Source organism: Apteryx mantelli, chromosome 1 (assembly GCF_036417845.1).
Source record: "Apteryx mantelli isolate bAptMan1 chromosome 1, bAptMan1.hap1, whole genome shotgun sequence".
NCBI classification, from domain to species: domain Eukaryota; kingdom Metazoa; phylum Chordata; class Aves; order Apterygiformes; family Apterygidae; genus Apteryx; species Apteryx mantelli.
The window spans coordinates 141,651,966-141,669,944 of record NC_089978.1 but is presented as its reverse complement, the minus strand read 5'-3'; the positions used below and the strand labels follow the sequence as shown (position 1 = coordinate 141,669,944).

General features: G+C 42.5%; 1 protein-coding gene across 4 annotated transcripts in view; it reads right to left on the bottom strand.

Annotated features, from left to right (window-relative positions):
- LRP6 (LDL receptor related protein 6) overlaps positions 1-14,377 on the bottom strand; it is a 145,133-nt gene extending 130,756 nt beyond the window's left edge. For all 4 annotated transcript variants that reach the window (XM_067304809.1, XM_067304815.1, XM_067304823.1 and 1 more), the window contains exon 1: positions 13,920-14,377. In XM_067304809.1, the coding sequence (XP_067160910.1) occupies positions 13,920-14,139 (220 nt within the window). In that variant the 5' untranslated portion in view covers positions 14,140-14,377. The remainder of the gene's footprint in view (positions 1-13,919) is intronic.
- Between the last annotated feature and the right edge of the window lie 3,602 nt (positions 14,378-17,979).

Genomic DNA, 17,979 nt, shown 5'->3' with positions numbered 1-17,979 from the left:
AAGTCATTCTTTGTGTGCTGAGGAGGTGGGAGAGGCTATTATCCATGGCTGAAATCTCATTTGCTGTTTTTCCATCTCCACTAGTTCTTTGAATAATTTCCTCACAGTGTGGACTTTGATAAAGACTCTTCAAGTACAGCTGGCAGTTAAATGTAAGTAGGTGACAAAGGCAAACAACAGAAAGATGCTCCCCACCCAATATATTTGTTACAACAGTTATGCCTGCTGTAAAGATATTCTTAAAGAGCCATCATATTCAGTTGAGTAATAAATAGATTCTATTTTCTCCTCTCAAGAAAAAAAGTGATTAGAGGGAGGGTATCCAATCCATTTCTCTTCCTTCCTTCTTCCCCCACCTCCCCAACCAAACCCAACAAGATAGTCCATGGTCACATGGATCTTTGCGTAAAAGACAGTGAGTTGTGTCTGAATAGACATGTCTCACAAAGCCCCTTCCAACACCTTTTTCAGTGTCAGGTCTTTGCAGTTAATATAACTTTTACTAATTTTTTCCTTTCTAAAGTTGTGAAAACTTTAATACCTTTAGAATGATCTGAAAAGAGCTTATGCAGAACAAAATCCCCATTTAATCTTGGCATATTAAGAGATCCTTTCTTTGAACAATACTTTTAAAATGCTATTTTCACCAAAAACTTTTTTTAATAAGTAAGGCTTCAAGAGGAGAAAGAAATGCCAGTTCAGAGCCCTATATTCATTTGTGGTTTAGGAATCTTGGCACTTTAACTGGAGGAATTAATAATGAGGGTATGTGCTTCCTATGGTACATTGTGGCAGCAGGAAACTGTGAATGCTGTATATCAAAAGGCATCCTGGCTGCGATGCTAAAAAAAGGCAATGGGAGCCAAAGACCCAAACCACTTAAGGACAGGAGAAAAAAAGTTTGAAGAGCATTCATATATACCAGTTTTTCAGTTGTTGCTCCTACTTTGTCTACTGCCCCTCGTTCTGCACTTACTATAGTTTTATTTACAATACAGCAAGGTTTGGGCAGCCGGTGTTTGCTCTCGCTTTATGTAGGTTTACTCCCCGGAGTGATTGCGGTGTACAGGCAGAACAGCTATTGCTATTGGTCTCGTTCTGTGCCCCAGCAGCTCCCCCAGTTTCCACGCAGAAAGTTTATAGTATTCAGCTATGCATCTATCAGTTCTTTTTATTGATCTGTCCATTAGAAATGTGCCATGATTTATACTTAAGTGAACACAAAACATTTGAGACTCATGGCTACGGTGTAGCTGGAGCCCTTGTCATGGCTCTTTAAAACAAACAAAGAACAAAGTCTGCTTTTTCAAAGGTATTGTTTTTCATTTCAGTAGATTCAGAAGGACCTTTTCAGGAGCAAAAAGCACTCAGTATTGTGCAGTACTGGCTCCTTGACGTATGGATCAGCCATTAATTATTTTGTTACACAGACATGATTTCATAAGAAGTAAAGTTTAGAACATTACAATCTAAGTTTAAAATACTGTTCACTTTTAAACAGGAAGATCTGAAAACAAAAGCAAAACAAAACCCCACAAATTTAAGGGCAAATTCCCCTTTTCACTCCCTGTGTAAAACCTTCAACCTTGAGCAACATTGGGTAGACAATGGGAAGGCTGCACAGAAAAAGAAGGTAGAAGATAGACACTGAATTGTCACAAATGATGACAGTAGGGTAAAATTTGGAGTTAAGCTGAGTTAAAGATTTAAACAAAATTTGTAGCATTTTAGGTCAAAAACCACACGAGAAATATGCAAAATCATTCCTGAGGAGATCTATCTTGTTTTAGCTGGTCCATAATGAGACCTGCAATGAAGGGGATATCTAACTGGGGTATAATCAACATTCAATCAAGTGAAAATTAACTAAATTGAAAAAACATCATGTTCAGTGACAAAGTTATAAACTTTACCCTAAAACCAAAACTCCTCTTTTTAATTCACCTTTCAGGCCCAGGTTCTTTCTATAATCTCAGCTGGGCCATAGGTGTCAGCACACAGCCCAACAGACACAAGAAGTGTCTCATGTGGGGACAATTAACACTGATGCATGGTAACTTGCTGTTGTGCAGGGTTTTGGCCCCCAACTGCTGCATTGACCCCCTTTAATTCAGTCTGGATTGCTGCCCAGGATAACCTTTGTTTGTGCTCCAAACTCGTGGTGTTTACAAAGCTGGGAGATACTCCAGACATGAGGAGGCGGGCTGCGCTGGGACTGCATGTGGGCTGCATGCAGTTCAGTGGTGGCTCTTTGGCTATTGTGCACACTGAGTTCCTGAAAATCACTTTAGCTAGCAATTAATGGGGTCCCCACTGACTGATTTGCTGTTACCAGTGATACCAATTTTCAGCAGCTGCAAGGAACTAAAACATCAAGGCACTTGAATTACCCTTGAGATGGAGTCTCCAACACATGTCTGGAGAAGCTTGCACTCTTTGCTAGACAAAACACATGGATAGACTTCAGTGGTCAGGCCTGTCACTTCTCAAAATGTGCTATCCTTTACAGCATTCATTTGAATGGGGTATGCTGTCTTTTTATGTATTTGTCTGTGTAGGAAAGCCACATGTGTATCTTGTTTAGTAACAAGCAGCATAGTGCAAGCTGTTCTCACTTGTTTAAAACTCTACCTCACAAACAAATTATTTTTGGCCTTTCTGAAACAGAGTGCTCAGTAAGGGCAACATATAGCATGTGCCAAATCTGGATTCTTTCCAGAAATAGTGACTGAGTTATCACATGATGGAAAAACATTTGAACTCCTTATTTCATGCCCCGAAACAAAACAAGGAAAACATTGTCATAGTTAAATAATCAGAAGCAGCTGGGAAAATTGTCCTCAGATTCTTTCATAAATTTTACCTCTGGGCTGAGAAGTCATGTCATCCTATAAGGCAATTGTTTTTGAAAGTTATGAGCCACTAAGTGGGAGGACTTGACTTACAGCTATAAACTATGTGCACAGGGACCTCCCACTGACATATATGGGAGCTGCATGCACAAAGCCAGCAGCACGTGGCCACTGAAATAAAGGCATCATCTCATTCATAAGTTACTTGGGCTACACAAGAGAATTTCAGTAGGGTCAGTGGAAGTTGGATTTAGGGGTAGGGAAAAAAGGCTCCTTCATACAAGCAAACAAGAAAGCTTACTCAGAAACTCCACTAAACAGCAGGCTCCTTTCAGACAGGTTTGAAGGTGCACATAGCCATCCTGACAATCCTAGCATTTTTGAGAAGCACCTTTGTGGTCTCCATGAGGACTACAAATGAGAAAATATTTCAAAACATGCCTATGGCTCAACCAGTCTAACCTATAACAGCTTAAAGTTGTTCTGGATGTTAATTGCTTGTTAAATTCCTTAGAGAAAATACAGAGTGCATAGACTACCTGGTAACTTTAACAGGGTCTTTCTTCTGTTATCGGTATGATGGAATTTTCGATGTTTTTTTAGAAGCAAAACAAAAAGTAGAGATGAGAACATCTTCCCAGACACTGAATATCCAATCCACTTTTGCCACTGAAGACAATGACATTTTGTAGGTAGGAAGGAGAGAAGAAACAGAGCAGAAGAGTTAATGCACAGTCCTCAGATGGTTTTTCATGAAGTGACCCAATATAACACACAGACAACAGCGATCCAGCATAGTTATACTGAAACTGAAAAATACATTCATTCATTGCTTATAAGCTCTCAGTCAAGCATAAAGAGGAAAAAGAACAGCAGTTTTATGGTTTGCCCTTCAATATTCTGAAGAACTGCAGGGGCCTAGGAGGAAAAGCAAGTCTAAAATGTGAGATTAAGAGTGAGTGTAGACTTCTTAAAGATGAAGAAAAATGTTCAATATACCCCAACAGTTCAGGAGACCTATCCATCAGGAGGCTGGTAAAGCATCTGTGAGCAGCATGTACACTCCTCAAGAGAAGTGCAAGACTTTTGAATGATGAGGGGCTGCTGCTATCCCATAACTATCTATGAACAGGGAGGTATAGAGGTATATTATCTACATGAGAGAAGGAGTAATGCTGGGAAGCGCCCAGCAGTGTAGCCAGGCTGCTTTCAGGAGTATGATGGAGCACAAAGTCTAGCTCATCTCTATGAAGGGGCACCATATGATAAATGCTGAATGTTGTAATGGCACTATAAACTCCATGCTTTACCAGCAAAGTGTGGGATGGAGGGCAAAATCCAAAATGTAATGGTGTCATCAGATTCAAATCCACTCACGTGGTTTTGTAGGAGGAAGAAAAAGAAAATTGAGTTTTGAAACTCTCTTCCCATGTAATTCTTTTCTCTTTTTTTTGGCTGGTTCGTTGGTTGGTAATTTACTTGGCAAGAATCCTGAGTATAAGGATTTCCTGGTCCTACAGCAATTCCAATAAACTGAAGCACTAGTTGAAGAGAATATGCAATAGTGAGTTTGCTGCCCTTTGAGGTAGGGGCTATGTGCTCTTCCCTCACTCACCTCAAGTAGAGCTGCAATTTAGTTTTTTTATTTCTTTATGATTGTTCGTGTTGGTTATCGTAAAATGTGGGCTTTCTATTTGCCTTACTGTACAGCACCACAAAACAGTTTTGTTCATGACAGTCTATATAACTTTGTATTTTACATATCTGTTGTTTGCTCAGCACAATAAAACAACAACATGAAACAAGCAGCTACAGCATTTATTACACTCTTCAGGTGATTAAATTCAATCAGCTTTTGGCCTTGTGCCATAACACAACTGGAAAGGGTTAGAAAGAGCTGCCCCAAGTGCATGGGCTGTCATCATACCACAACGGTTGATGATCAAGTTACATGATTTGGGTTTTATTTTTAGATCATAAATAAGACACTTGTATTTACTCTGAGGGTGGGAAGGTTGTACCTTATTTTCTCCTTATTACAAACAGATCTATTCAGTTCCTGAACTATCCACAAAAGTTTGTTGCTGCTTGTTCACTTCATATCAGGGAGTGTGGGGCACATTTGAAACCAAAGGAGCAAGCAATGGAAAACAGAAGAGTGCACGGAAATTTTACATAAGCAGTGTTGAAAAGCATAACATAAACTTGATGGATATTTTGCAGTTACTCCATTTCACTCCTTTACTCTTTCATACTGCAAGAGCATTATCCAGACAAATAAATAAGCTCCAAAGTGCATACGCTTTGTATCACTGTTTAAAGAATGGTTATCGGAAATCTCTTTCTCCTGCTTTGTTAACTGACAATGCCAATATGTGACTAGTAATGCAACCTGATTTAACGTTATTAATATACAGAAGATAATACTTTCAATGTTTTGCTTTTTTCTACAGTGGTTCACTACCACTATGTGATATAGTAAGTAGCTTAAAAAGTGTGCGTATATAATCCTGCACCAAGGACAGGACAGCTTTCTTATAAAATATTTTCGCAGTGAAATAGCTGTTGATAGGAAAGTTAAAAACTGAGCTAGCTAAAATATTTTTAAATTGACATCCTCAAACTTCTCGATTCTATTTAATAAACTGTTGTTGCTCTCTAGCGATCAAACATAGTTTCTAAATTCCCCTGCAGAATGACCCAGGCAAGTCACCTAACTCCCCATATGCTCTTAATCCAACAACTGGATGGCAAAAAACAGGTAAGTGTTTCAGTACACCTGCCTAGTATCTGCTTTTCTTTGCTCCAGCATAAAAAAGGATTAATGTAAGAACATTTAAAATTGTTTCTTTCACTCCAAAATTGTGAAAGGCCAAGCAACTCAGCTTCCTCACCAAATCAGTGGTGGCACACATGCAGCTAACTGCTATACTCCTGCCATTCACAGTGCTGGATAGGTTTGCTGTCCAGGTTGGAGGGAAATGTTTCTAATTACATTGGCCAAATACATGCTGAATGTTGTGAATGACCCTGTGAAATGTCTGCCAACCTTCTCTTGAATGTATCTCTACTGTGCTTACTGTATCAATTAATACCATCTCTCCCTCCAAAAAATCTGTTACTACAGTAGAAATAAGCGATAAGGATTCAGGAGTTGTTCCCAACACCTCTCCTGTAATGAGCTGCTCTGCTGGCACAGGCAATGTAGAAGGCTTCTCGCTAAGTTGTCTTTCTTTTTAAAGAAAAACAGTCAACCTCAGATCTGCACCTACAGTTTTACAGCCCACAACAGGGCCTAATACTTACCATTTTATTATCTCATTTCCCCCAAATGTTCTCTGCCCTCCTTGCATTCCCTGACTAGAGACTCATGAAATAGTTATTAAAAAAAAAAAGAAAAGAAAAAGAAACTGAGGTTAAACAAAGTGCATTGAACTTGAGATACTTTTCTTTGTTATTTTGTTCACTTTTAAGACATTATCCAGAATGGTTTTCATTTAAGCATTGTCAGACTTAAGCAATGTAGAAGACCAGCTGTTTATGTATCTATAAAGCAATTTGCAGCCCACATATAGTAAGAATTCAACTTCTTGACATAAGAAACAATGACTTTTCTTTGATCTTTGAATAATGGAATTTTCAGAGAATTTTCTGCATGAAGTTATTGTTGGAGCTCTCAGAAAACCTGCCTTGAGGCCATTTTTGGATCACACCTGCTTCCCACTGCACTAAACTTGACAGATCTAAGAACCTCTTGGATGTGAGTCACTCTTCATATTTTGTAATAGCACTATTTCCTTGTATTCAGGAGGCACCCTTCCTTCTCTGTCCTCAGGTTTGCCAGTGATTATGCTGCCTGCCACACAGATACTTTGATAGCTAGTCTTTCACTCTGCAAACAGGCTTAGACTGGGTGGTGGTGGGGAAAAATGTGAATAATGTGGAACTGGGAGTTGTATGGCAAGCGTTAGATGCTTACTCACACCCTCATTCATCTCCTGTTCCAGAGATGGGGAAACTCGTAGCAGGTTTGATTGTTACTAGCCATATGAAGATGACCCTAGAAGTGAAAAAGATGCGCTTTGAGAGCAGGGAGAGTTCTGGTGTTCGGGAGGGACAGCAAGTCCAGCACTGAGGTGAACAACTCTTCAAAAGCCTGCTGAGGGAAGTAGGACAATGCAGAAGTTGAAGATATGCAGGCTCGTTCATCTATTGCTGTTGGAAACTTCTCTGAGGTTGGCAGCCTTGTGCACAGGTTGCCTTTCAAACTTGCTACCCTTCAGTCCTTCCAGATGTTAGGGAACTGGAGACCACACCTATTCTGTGTCTTCTGCCAAAGATAAAGCTGTTGTCTTTGCTAAGTCCCCCTCACAAGTTTCTGCCTGTTCTAAGAGTAGGTGGTGGGTCTCACCTGCTATGGATTTAGGGAGATGAGAACCGATTGTCTTTCATGCAGGTGCCAAGTCACCTGGGCAGGCCTTTGCCACAGTAGAGCTTGATTGCAGCTTGCTTGACTTTGATATGATAAAAACTTCTCTGACACATGCTAGAAAAAATCAGTGTGTTAGCAGGTGACAATCTCTTTGGAAAGGGCAAACTCAGACTTGTGGCATGTGATTTTAAGGATAGATATGACAAAGGCATGATGTATGCAGGCAAAAGCATTAAATATAAACATCAATTAACTTCACATAACTAGGGAGAGTTAAGCAATGTATGGTATGTAGAGTGCAATTTTTACTGTTTGAACCTAAAATCATTTAGATGCAAAACTCTACTACCAAGTACTCCTTGAAGGCTATAGATATAGTAAATAGGGTTGCCAGAATACTGTGAAATAGTAGGGTATTTGGGGGCAAAACAGCACTGAAAATGCTCATGCGCTGCACAAGTGCTCAATGTTAGATGTACTTCTGTTCCACTAATCTTGTCACAGAGTACAGATTAAGCTCTTCAGATGATTTTTCTCCTTAAAATAAAGAACTTTTTAGCTTACCTTGGATTTGAGTGTTTATTTTTAAGATTTAGTAACACACCAAACGTTATACATTACAGCTCAGTGTAGAAGTAGCAGTTCTCTTTCCCACCAAAATCATCTGCTGCTTTCCCATTTGTGGCCAAAACAGAATACATCCTCTTCTAAGATTTCAGCATCTACTGCTCGGTTTCAGAGCAGACCTCTCAGCAATGACCACGTTTGCTCCTAACCGACCATTTCCCTCTCCCTTCCCATCACACATCTGCATACATTCCATTGATCAAGTAATCCAGCCTTGTATAATGTCTCTTCTGAAGCGATTCATGGACTTTCTTCCCTGTCAGTGCAATAACTAATAACAAGAATATCACCCCAAAAAGTAAAGCTGCTACAAGGCTGCTTTTTTCTCCTAGCTGAATGACGTCCTCCCGCCTCAGAAGGCCCTCCAGAAAGTAGCTTTCTGAATCAGATGGCTCATAACCCTGATGGTTGCTTTGGAAAGCTGTGGGGGACTCATTACTAGACAGAATGAAATCTGAAGAAGAGAGGAGGGTGACATGGTTGGTGTCACTGGAGGAGACAGTTGCTGGTGTCCAAGGGGTGGCTGGCCTTCTCCACCTCGGCTCAGTGCTGCCATTTGTGGTCACCCATTTGGCTGTAATGGTAGAAGCAGAAGTTTGGGGGCTGGAAAGAAGAACATGAGTAGCAGCAATGCTGGCAGCTGGGCTGCCAGGTTCAGCTCTAGGCAGAAAGGTCACTGTGGTGGTGGTGAGGGCACCGGGTTTAGCAGCAGCAGTTGGCAGAGAGCTCATACTGGATTGCAGCCTGGTGATACTCATAGGCAGAGGAGCAGCAGTGGTATTGCTGGGTTCAGGGACACTGGACTGAGTCGTGGGGAGTGAAGTGGAGGAATTTCCAGTTTGAACAGTGAAAGATGCCTTTGTAGGCAGCAGATTATTTACTTTCTGCTGTGGGGTGGAGTCTAAGCTCTCAGGATGTTTTGCCCCTTGTATTTTAGGCGAATCTGTACAAAATTCACTACTGGCTACATGCTTGGCCACGTGGTTCGGGAGTTCAGCTGCTGGATGAAAGTCAGATTGTTGCAAAGCAGTGGTATGATTCAGATGGCTCATTGGACTGCGAGAAATAAAGGCTCCAGCACCTGAAGACAAAGAGTATCCATTTTTGAAGGATATATCCTCCAGAGCATGGATGTCTAGAAACAGAAAGGAAATACTGGTATTTAATTATTCAATCTATTTTTGACTACCACAGGCTTACTCTGATCATTTTTCTTAGTAAAAGAGATATAAAAGGAGTCCAGAAAGTAATGGCTGATCAACCTGAGGCATCGAGATCGTCCTTTCTTTTAAAATATGCAGAGTGACTTTTAAATTGTGTGTGTGTCACAAGACCTCTCAGCTTCAAACCTGGGCACATCAGACCCTGACTGCAGCTTCATACATAATTCACCCATGCAGAGCCATCATCCAAATTTGGTTGAGTTTTATGTAATATGAGTATATTGCATGCATGTAAGTGTTTATTCAGAGGTGAAAAGCAGAGTGAGTAGGCCCATTGCCTTTAATCTGTTCTCAGTCTCTGTCGATAAAGAAGTAGATATCATCAACCTCACTTTACTCATTAGACTCACATATTTCCACCAAGATCTCCATTTTGTAGGCTGGGAATTGAGCAGAGAGAGTCTAAGGGAATTACCCAAAGTCATGTGGGAAATCTGTGGCAGTCTGGGTGCCTTGATGAGAAGTCTCTTAAGCTTCAGGATCACCTGGAATAAGTATGTAAAAGTGCTTTACTCCAGTTCCATGCACGTGACTGTAACATTCTGATATTTTACTACATAGACAAGGTGTCCCTGAGACATCTATTTACAGACAAAGTAGGAACAGTTCCTAATTTCTATGGGATTACTCCTTCTCAGCTGTAACAAAATAGGCTGTATTCCTGCAACTTGTATACTACATGGCAGTGAACCAGGCCTGTACAGTTTACAAAATAAATTTCTGATCAAAGTACTTGGCCAATGGAGGATCTAAGAGTGCTAGCTGAGTGTTTTCCATACAGCAAAGTGTTTTTCCTACATGTTACATGAAACTGCTACTGAAATAATTCAAGGATTTAATGCCCTGCTTGGAGAACGCGAACAAATATTGCACAAGTTCCCAAAATGCCAGGTAAAGCCAGTGAATTCCATTTTTCCAGTATCGTGGTAAAATATGCTTTTCAAATATAAATCCAGCCATAGTCCAAAAGTTCTTGGAAAGACTGGCTCATTGGCACAGATCTTGTGTCCTTACTGTTATTGTCGAGCTGCCACAGGGAGCATTGAAAAGGTGACATGCTCTCGAGCAGTTCTGACTCTCACTCCTCTCTTTTATAGAGGCAAAGAGGTTTGTTAACTGCCATGGAATGGAAATAACAAAAAGTCTGTGATATTTTCACGGTCACTTCTTTTTCAGCTAGGAACTCTTTCATATCTAGAGGAATGGATTTATTTCAGTTTTATTATACATAAAGAGAAGCCTATTTGGCCACTGTTCTAATATATCTCCAAGCCTTCTGACTCCGCCAGAAACCGAAGTGGAAAAAAAAAAAAAAAAAGACAGTGCTTTAAACAACACAGCAACTTAACTTGAACCACAGACACCATTTTTTAATCATAAACTTCCAGCCAAGCACCAGCTTGTTAGCAAAGGAAGACCCTACATGGACTTCAACCACAAGGGCTGACTTCTAGAAAAGCCATGTTCTGATTTTAGACCATAACTTGAAATAACAAAATGCTCAGGCATTAGCTAATCAGAAACCATATGGGCAAAGGCAGCCAAACTCTGGGCTGCTCCTGCAGTGCTGAACACATTTCTGCACCAGTGAGGAAGTGGCCGGTCACTGTCACCAAGCCGGCCCCTGGCTTGTTGCTCGTTCCCTGTTCCCAGGGCACTCCCATGGACACTTTCCCCCAGCAGAAGCTGCACATTTCAATAGAAAAATCATGTAGTCCGACCAGGCAAGTCCCTTCCCTGGGGCTCAGTATCCCTATCTGTAAAACAGGCATAACAACGCTTGGAAGCTACAAGCCCCACACGGGAGTTGAGCATCGTTGTTACTCTGCAGCACTTAAATTAATTTATGTGACTGCCTGAATTAACTAACTCTACTCTGTGTTTTCAGCATGAAGCCTGGACCTTATGGTATTTGTCATCTCCCTGTTAGACTATAAGCTCCCAGATGTGCTTGCTCAGAACTGCCATGTGCGAGGCAGAGCCATGGTACTAGAACACCTCTGCTTGTTGGTGAGAAAGAGCAAGGCACTGCACAAACCACCCTTTAAAAAGACATAAAAAACATAATGGTCCTTCTAATATTCTCAAATAGTTTGTCCAATAAACTGTATTAGAAACGAAGCCTCAGGTTTTCCTTCTGAAAATAAACACCTTCTGAGCATACTTTGATGGACTCTGCCAGTCTGGCCTGGGTGACTTAGTGGGGTGGAAAAGCCAAGCTCCGCAAAAGTACACAGGCAGCAGAAACCAGAAATGCTCTGCCTTTTCCAGCAAGAGCTCTTTGCTACTAGAACCAGGAAATGCTTTACTTCACAAGTCATAGGTGGTTTCCACTGGTTAACAGGCTGCAAGAACAGTTTAAAACAAAATGTCACTACTATATGTCTTCAGTATTTTAAGTTGCTTTCTTTATTACCGATAGTTTTATTCCTCACTTTTAGTTTGGGTTTCAGTGTAACCACATGCATATTCTCATTTGGAAAAACAAAGCTTGAAAGGGTTGTCAGTACTGACACCATGTGGTAGCTACCTTTGAAAACTTATTATGGGAACATATTGTAAATAAGCTAGCATAATCTTTCCATAATTCAATGCTCACAGAAGCCAAAAAATGCAAAACGAAAAACAGATGGCATAGGCAATCAAGTTTTTAACTCAGCCATTACAGCATTTGCAGAAAAAAAGCACAATTACATTTCTTGTTTCTTTGTTTGCCTCCCCTGTATTCATCTGGGGGAGAAAGGGCTGGAGAAGAGAGTGGGTGTAATGATAATCTTACAGGTGCGCAACCCACTTGTTGCACACTGCTCTTGCCCAATTCCTGTGTGATTATGTCTGCACAAAATTATTCGGTAACATTAGGTGAATAATCTTTCTGCATACCCTTACTGTTGCTCTGTGCATAGTTCCTCTTGGAAAAGTGCACTTTTTTAGTAAAAGTTCAGCCTCTGGAAAGACAAAATTTCTGCTCTCTCAAGCAGCCACACTAACACCATCTTATGAACCCTTGGTAGGACAGTCTAATTCTCAGTTTCTTATCTGAGGAGTTTGAACAGGTCTGGTGCAAGCTGATGTTAGCCAACAAATAAGACTTACTATTTAAACTGCCACAGCACAGACAGCGAGAAATTATGGAGCGTGCAGCCCACATGCCATAAAGCTTTGAGTTTAGTCACTTTGCATCTGTACTTCAGGTTCCCTAACTGGAAACAGAAAGTCATTATTAACATAGCCAATTATTCACTAACATCACAGCGATGCTCTGAGGCTTGCCTAACATTCGCTCAGTGTTTCTCCTTGTACATGCATGGTCTTCATCAGTGTAGTTTGAACCGTTTGAATATGCAGACAGCTACAAGTTCATCATGTTTCTATTCCTTTCAGCAATACTCTTCAGCATTATGTACAGGAAATTTTCCTCAAACAGAATATATCAAAATAGAAGGAGCTGCTTCTTGTTTTAAGCAGGGGAAAACTATGAGAAGCTGTGAATCTAATGCACGGGAATTTTGTAACAGTGAGGATGTTGTTACTCCAGCTGGGAAGCTGGGCCCGTGCAGATGCTCCCTACACGCTCTCCTGTCCATCGCTCATAAGGCACAGGAAAAGCATTTTCCAATTTTTAGAGTGCTTCTTTTAAAACCTTTTCCTAAAAGTGCAACCCCCAAGCATCTGCTCGCTACTGAAAAGTCACAAGTGCAAAAGCCATCTAGTGTGGGGATCTGTGGCTTTTCCTATGATTTACCTCTAGTTATCTTGTAGCTCACAAGTCTTATTGCTGATTTCGTTGGACAGGCCTCTGCGCTAGGGCAATAAAACAGGTAGCAGTTTGGACGCGTGCTTGTCCTTCGAGCATCGAAAATCATCAAGTTACACTTTTTGTCTCCTGTAAAAAGACGATATATACCTATTTCAGCAGCAATAACTTTTATAGCATTTTGATAATAGGCTGTATTCTGTTAACTTAAAATTTTCCTGGTGTGAGTAAGAGGAAAGCAGCTTGTGCATCACACCACTACAGGAAAAGCAGCACAGGGACTGCAAAAGAATGGCCCAAAGCCAAGATACCAAGGGTCATCCCTTCCTCTTCCTGTGCAAACAGACTCGGGGAAAGAATGCGATGAGTCTAAGCCCTCATCTGCCCCTCACCAAGGGCTCACTGCAGATCCTACCACACCGGCTCCACTGTATGTAATATTTTCTGGCTTACAAATCCTGATAAATAGGAAAACCTCCTCATTATTACTTCTGGGGAGGGCAATTATTTATTCGCTTCTCCCATCACATCCCAGCAGTCTCTTGGCTCGTACCTGCTTTCCGGGTCACCCTTAACAGTCATTTCTATTTGCTGCTGTACCTCACACTGCTCTAAGGGCTTGAGGAAAAACAGCAGGCAGAGAGAAGGGTAGGCACTCCCATTTCTGGCTGAAATTAAATGAAGCACAACATGCCAGTCACTTTGTGGTGTGTCTGTTAATTATGGTTTTTTCATCTTGGAGGGTGGGGGTCTGAGAGATTTTAGCCCTTAAAACTGCCCCTCTGTTTCTTTACTGCAACAAACATTCAGGGGTCCGGCATTAAGATCTAATATCACTGGCTAATACGTTAAGCAAAACAGAAGAGCGGTCACAAGCAGTTGATATTCCCGGTAACCGATAAATTAATGTTTCAGTGATGAATACACAGAAGTGCCGTGTCCCTTCCCCTTGAGAAGCCACACAAGCCCGGACAAATTACAAGTGTTCCACAAGTAGTAACAGAAAACACCAAAGAGGAAAAGGTTACCTGGTAGTTTCTTTCCCAAGCAGCAAGCACATATGCAAGCGTCTGGGGTTGAAGTATAAACTGGTTCTGTACCCCTGACGCCTTTGGAGAGAGCTAAGTTTATGTTGATGATGGTATTTTCCATTTTCTCCACCGAACAGTACTGGCTTCGGGACGATGCCGCTGTCAGAGAGGCGATCACTAGCAGGTAAGCTGGACACCAGCTGCTCCCGGGAGACATGGTGGCTGGGGCTGGTGCTCGCAGGTGTCGGGCTGGCGGTTGGGCCTCGGGGAGGCGGGAGGCAACAAAGCTCGGGGGCGCTCCTTACGCTGCAGGCACCAGGCTTTCCTCGGTTGAAACAGGATTTGAGAACGAGCTTCCTGGAACTTTTCGCATAGGAAGCACACGCTGAGAGTTTTTTTCCGCTCACCTCGGGGAAAGTTACGGAGCGGGGGCTGCGCAGAGACGCGTTTCGGGCGGCGTTTTGTCTCGCTGAAGCCCCCTCTGAGCCTTGCAGCCAAAAAGCGGCGGACAGGCTGCGCAGCGCAGCCGCCGCGCACCTGCCGCCGCGGCGCCGCCCGCTCCCGCCGCCGCGTCCGGGAGGAGGCCCCGGGCGGCCCCGCGGTGCCCGGCCGGAGAGGGGCCCGCCGCTGGCCCGCAGCAGCGGTGGCTTTCCGTGGGGCCGGGCAGCGGTGACGGCCCCGCGCCGTATGGGCGGACGGGGCTATGCGGGGCTTGCAGCTGCTCCGTGCGGGGTGCCCGGCTCGTTGTCAGCAGAGAGTGGGTCTGGGCAAAAGAAAAAAAAAAGCTCTGCTGAAACTATTCATATTTATGTTTGTGTGTGTGTGTGTGTGTTTTTTATTTAAACCTGTACATCTTCTCCAACTTGCACCCACTTGTTGAGGCTATAATGAAAGCAGTTGGTATGCATATCCTGCATGCTGTGCACGCAACACTGTATGGTGCATATTTTATGTGTACACGTAGATGCGCATATTCAAGTGCCTGTGTAAGCATTGAGTTTGCTGCCTGAGTGAGCCTGTTCAAATCATCGCAAAGTTAAGCGCGTAGTATTTGCTGAATAGGAGTCGTATATACGTGCCTATCTGCTGGGAGTTTGGACTGACGTCGTAGACATGCTTTTCCGAACTGCCTTAGTTCAATTGTTTGCTTCAGTAATGCTTTCTACTTGAAAATTTTCCATTCCTTTATTTATTTTTTATTTATTTATTTTTAGGACGGTGTTTAGGAGTAAAAGCAGCCCGGAGAGAAAATAGTGTGAGGAATGAGAGGGCTGTTAAATATATTTCTTCTTGTTCAGGAATCTCATGCTCCCTGGTAGTTTGAACAAGTCACCCTCTGTGTTACACACACCTATGTTCTGATCACCTTGATAGTGTCAAGGTCATGGACTTAATCTAGCAAGTTTAATATGCTTTGCACCTTGCAGAGCACCAGCCATTTGTAGGAGTTGCCTGTAAGTGAAAGGAATTTTCCTTTTGGGGGTGGACCCTTACAAAACAAAAGACCAAAGGGCAGGTTATTTTACATATTGTAGCTTTACAATGTTGGAGTAGAATCAAGCAAATAGGGAGTCTGGTCCTGTCTCTTGCAGACACCTGCCGTAAAAGTTAAGGAAAGTCACATAAACCTCTGGGCTGCAGTTTCCTGGATGTTAAGTATGATTTCTTGGTTCTTGGAGGCATGTCAAAGATCCTCTGCAGGAATGGTGTAGCCCTGCTGACAGCAACACGTCCTGCTTCATGCTGACCTGCTGCCTGCCATGCCCTGTCCCGGGTGACAGGCCTGTGCCACGGGATGGACGGCTCATTGATTCTTCATGCCCCATCAGTCCCTGTCTCCTTTGTTAAGGCAGCTGGGAGCTGGCTTTTATATGGACGTGTGCGCTGTAAGAGCTAGGCTGAAGCCACCATCTCATTGCACATAAAATGGACAATTTTGATCAATTCCTAATGCTTTGTTGTGATTCTTACATTCTTGCTGCTTTTCTGAAGTTTTCAGCTGCTGGTAATATATGAGCAAATGAGGATCTCAGCTTTTTTTTTTTTTTTGGTGAAAACATGTATTTCTATTTCTTGGAGCTGTGGAGGAATGATTTTGGTAGCCATGCTTCCCTTTTCTGGTAAACTTGGTAAACTGGTGAAATTATTTTCTCTGATTAAAAAAAAAAACTGTAAAAGAATGTGAACACTTAAAAATGTCACACATTAACCATATCGCACAGTGCATGAACCATGGGAATGAATATTAAAAGCAAGCACAAATATTGCCTGGGCTGTGCATTAGGCAGGACCCTTGCAATCTCCTGAGTTGGAAGAAGCTCAAAAAAAGGCCCTTATGTTGCTTGAGCCTTGCTAATACTGTGTCAGATTTATATATTCTTATGTAGGTATATGTACAACTGTATACTCTGTGTAGTTTCAAGTACAGTAACTTAGGTACAAGTGGCAGGACACCACTTGTTTTATGGCCACATTAGAGGCAAAATAAATAATTCATTTACACAACTGACACAATACACCTTTATTTTAATAACGTTTTCAATCATAAAACTCCATGTGACAGACATATACATTGACTGATAGGTAAATTGAAAACTTTTCCAGGGGTGGTGACATACACAAAGTCACACCTTCACAACAATAAATGAAAACACCTCAGAGAGGAGCAAAGTGTACGTTACAAATGATTATCTAGAGGTGGAAGCGAAGTTAACCAAAGCTAATAATGCTGATCCAATGGAGCTAATTTTAAAATTTGTTCGAGCTTGATGGATGAGGTCAAATGACATTATGACAAGCACCGGTCAGGTTCTAATCCTGCACACATCACACATCTTCATCTGTACACACTGCAAGTCATTCCTGAAAAGCCACAGAGACTACTCATGGGTGTGATTTAAATCATATGTGTGAATATTTGCAGATACAGAGCTCAAGACTGTAAACTGAACTGCGCCAACAATAATTTATTTTTCAAAAAAAATAATTACACTGCTTTGAAACTACTTAAGATTGCTCTTTTAGCAGGAATTAAGCAGCTGTTCAGGTAGATGAAAGAAAGATGTAGTATTATTAGGGTACAAAGCCACGTGGAGCAGCGTACCACTGTACAAAGTGGTGTTGGATTGGCATTTTCTCCCTGTAGGCCTCATCCGAGTAGCAGTGAACGTGCAGTTCCCGCAAGGTAGAAGGATCATTTTTATGTTAAATTAAATCTTGGCAGGAAGCAGTAAAGGCAGCCAAGACAGATAATGCTGAGTTCAATGCAGAGCTTGCAAAGAGGCACTGCTTTATATCTACAGACAATCCCTTTTTTCAAGGGTTAGGAATTGAAGATTCATGAGGGAACAGAGTCAGGGACAACCACCCGGCTTCACTACCGATTTGATTGCCAGGTACAAAAACAGTAAGCTTGAAGCCTCAAAGTACGTTTCCTTCTCCTCTTGCTGCTTTTTTTTTTTTTCCCCCCCTCCTTAACCTAAGTCTCTGGTGAGCTTTTGGTCTGGGTGGCTGTTATCTCATTCCTGCCACCGTGGTAAACACAGAGGGCTGTTTCCTGCACGTTACTGGCTGTTTGGTTATCTAACGCGGACACAGGCACTTCGGTTCTCAAAAGGCAGTGCTGTATTCCGGCGCATGGGCGAAAAAAAGCAAACAAACTCACCCCACCCCCAAAAAGTCATTATATAGGTCGATTGCACGTTTTTATTAGGGATACGGGCCCTAACATTTGGGGGCCTTGCTCGCTTTGCGTTAAATCGTGCGGTCGAAAAAACCTGACCTCCGTAATCAATTAATATAATTAAACGACGAGATCGCCGCCGGTCCGTCCCTGCCGCTGGGGAGGGGGCCGTTGCCGGGGAGCAGCCGCGAAGCACCGCCCCTTTAATGCAAGCCTCCACCTTTTTTAAGGAACCCGCCCCTTTAAGAGAATCTCCGCCCCCTGTGGGCGGGGCTCGGCCTCGCGATGACCCGGGCGCAGACGCCGCTGCTGCCGGCCCCGGAAGCGCCGTGTGCGGGTGGAGCTGGCGGCCGCGGGCAGCGGGGCGGTGCGGGG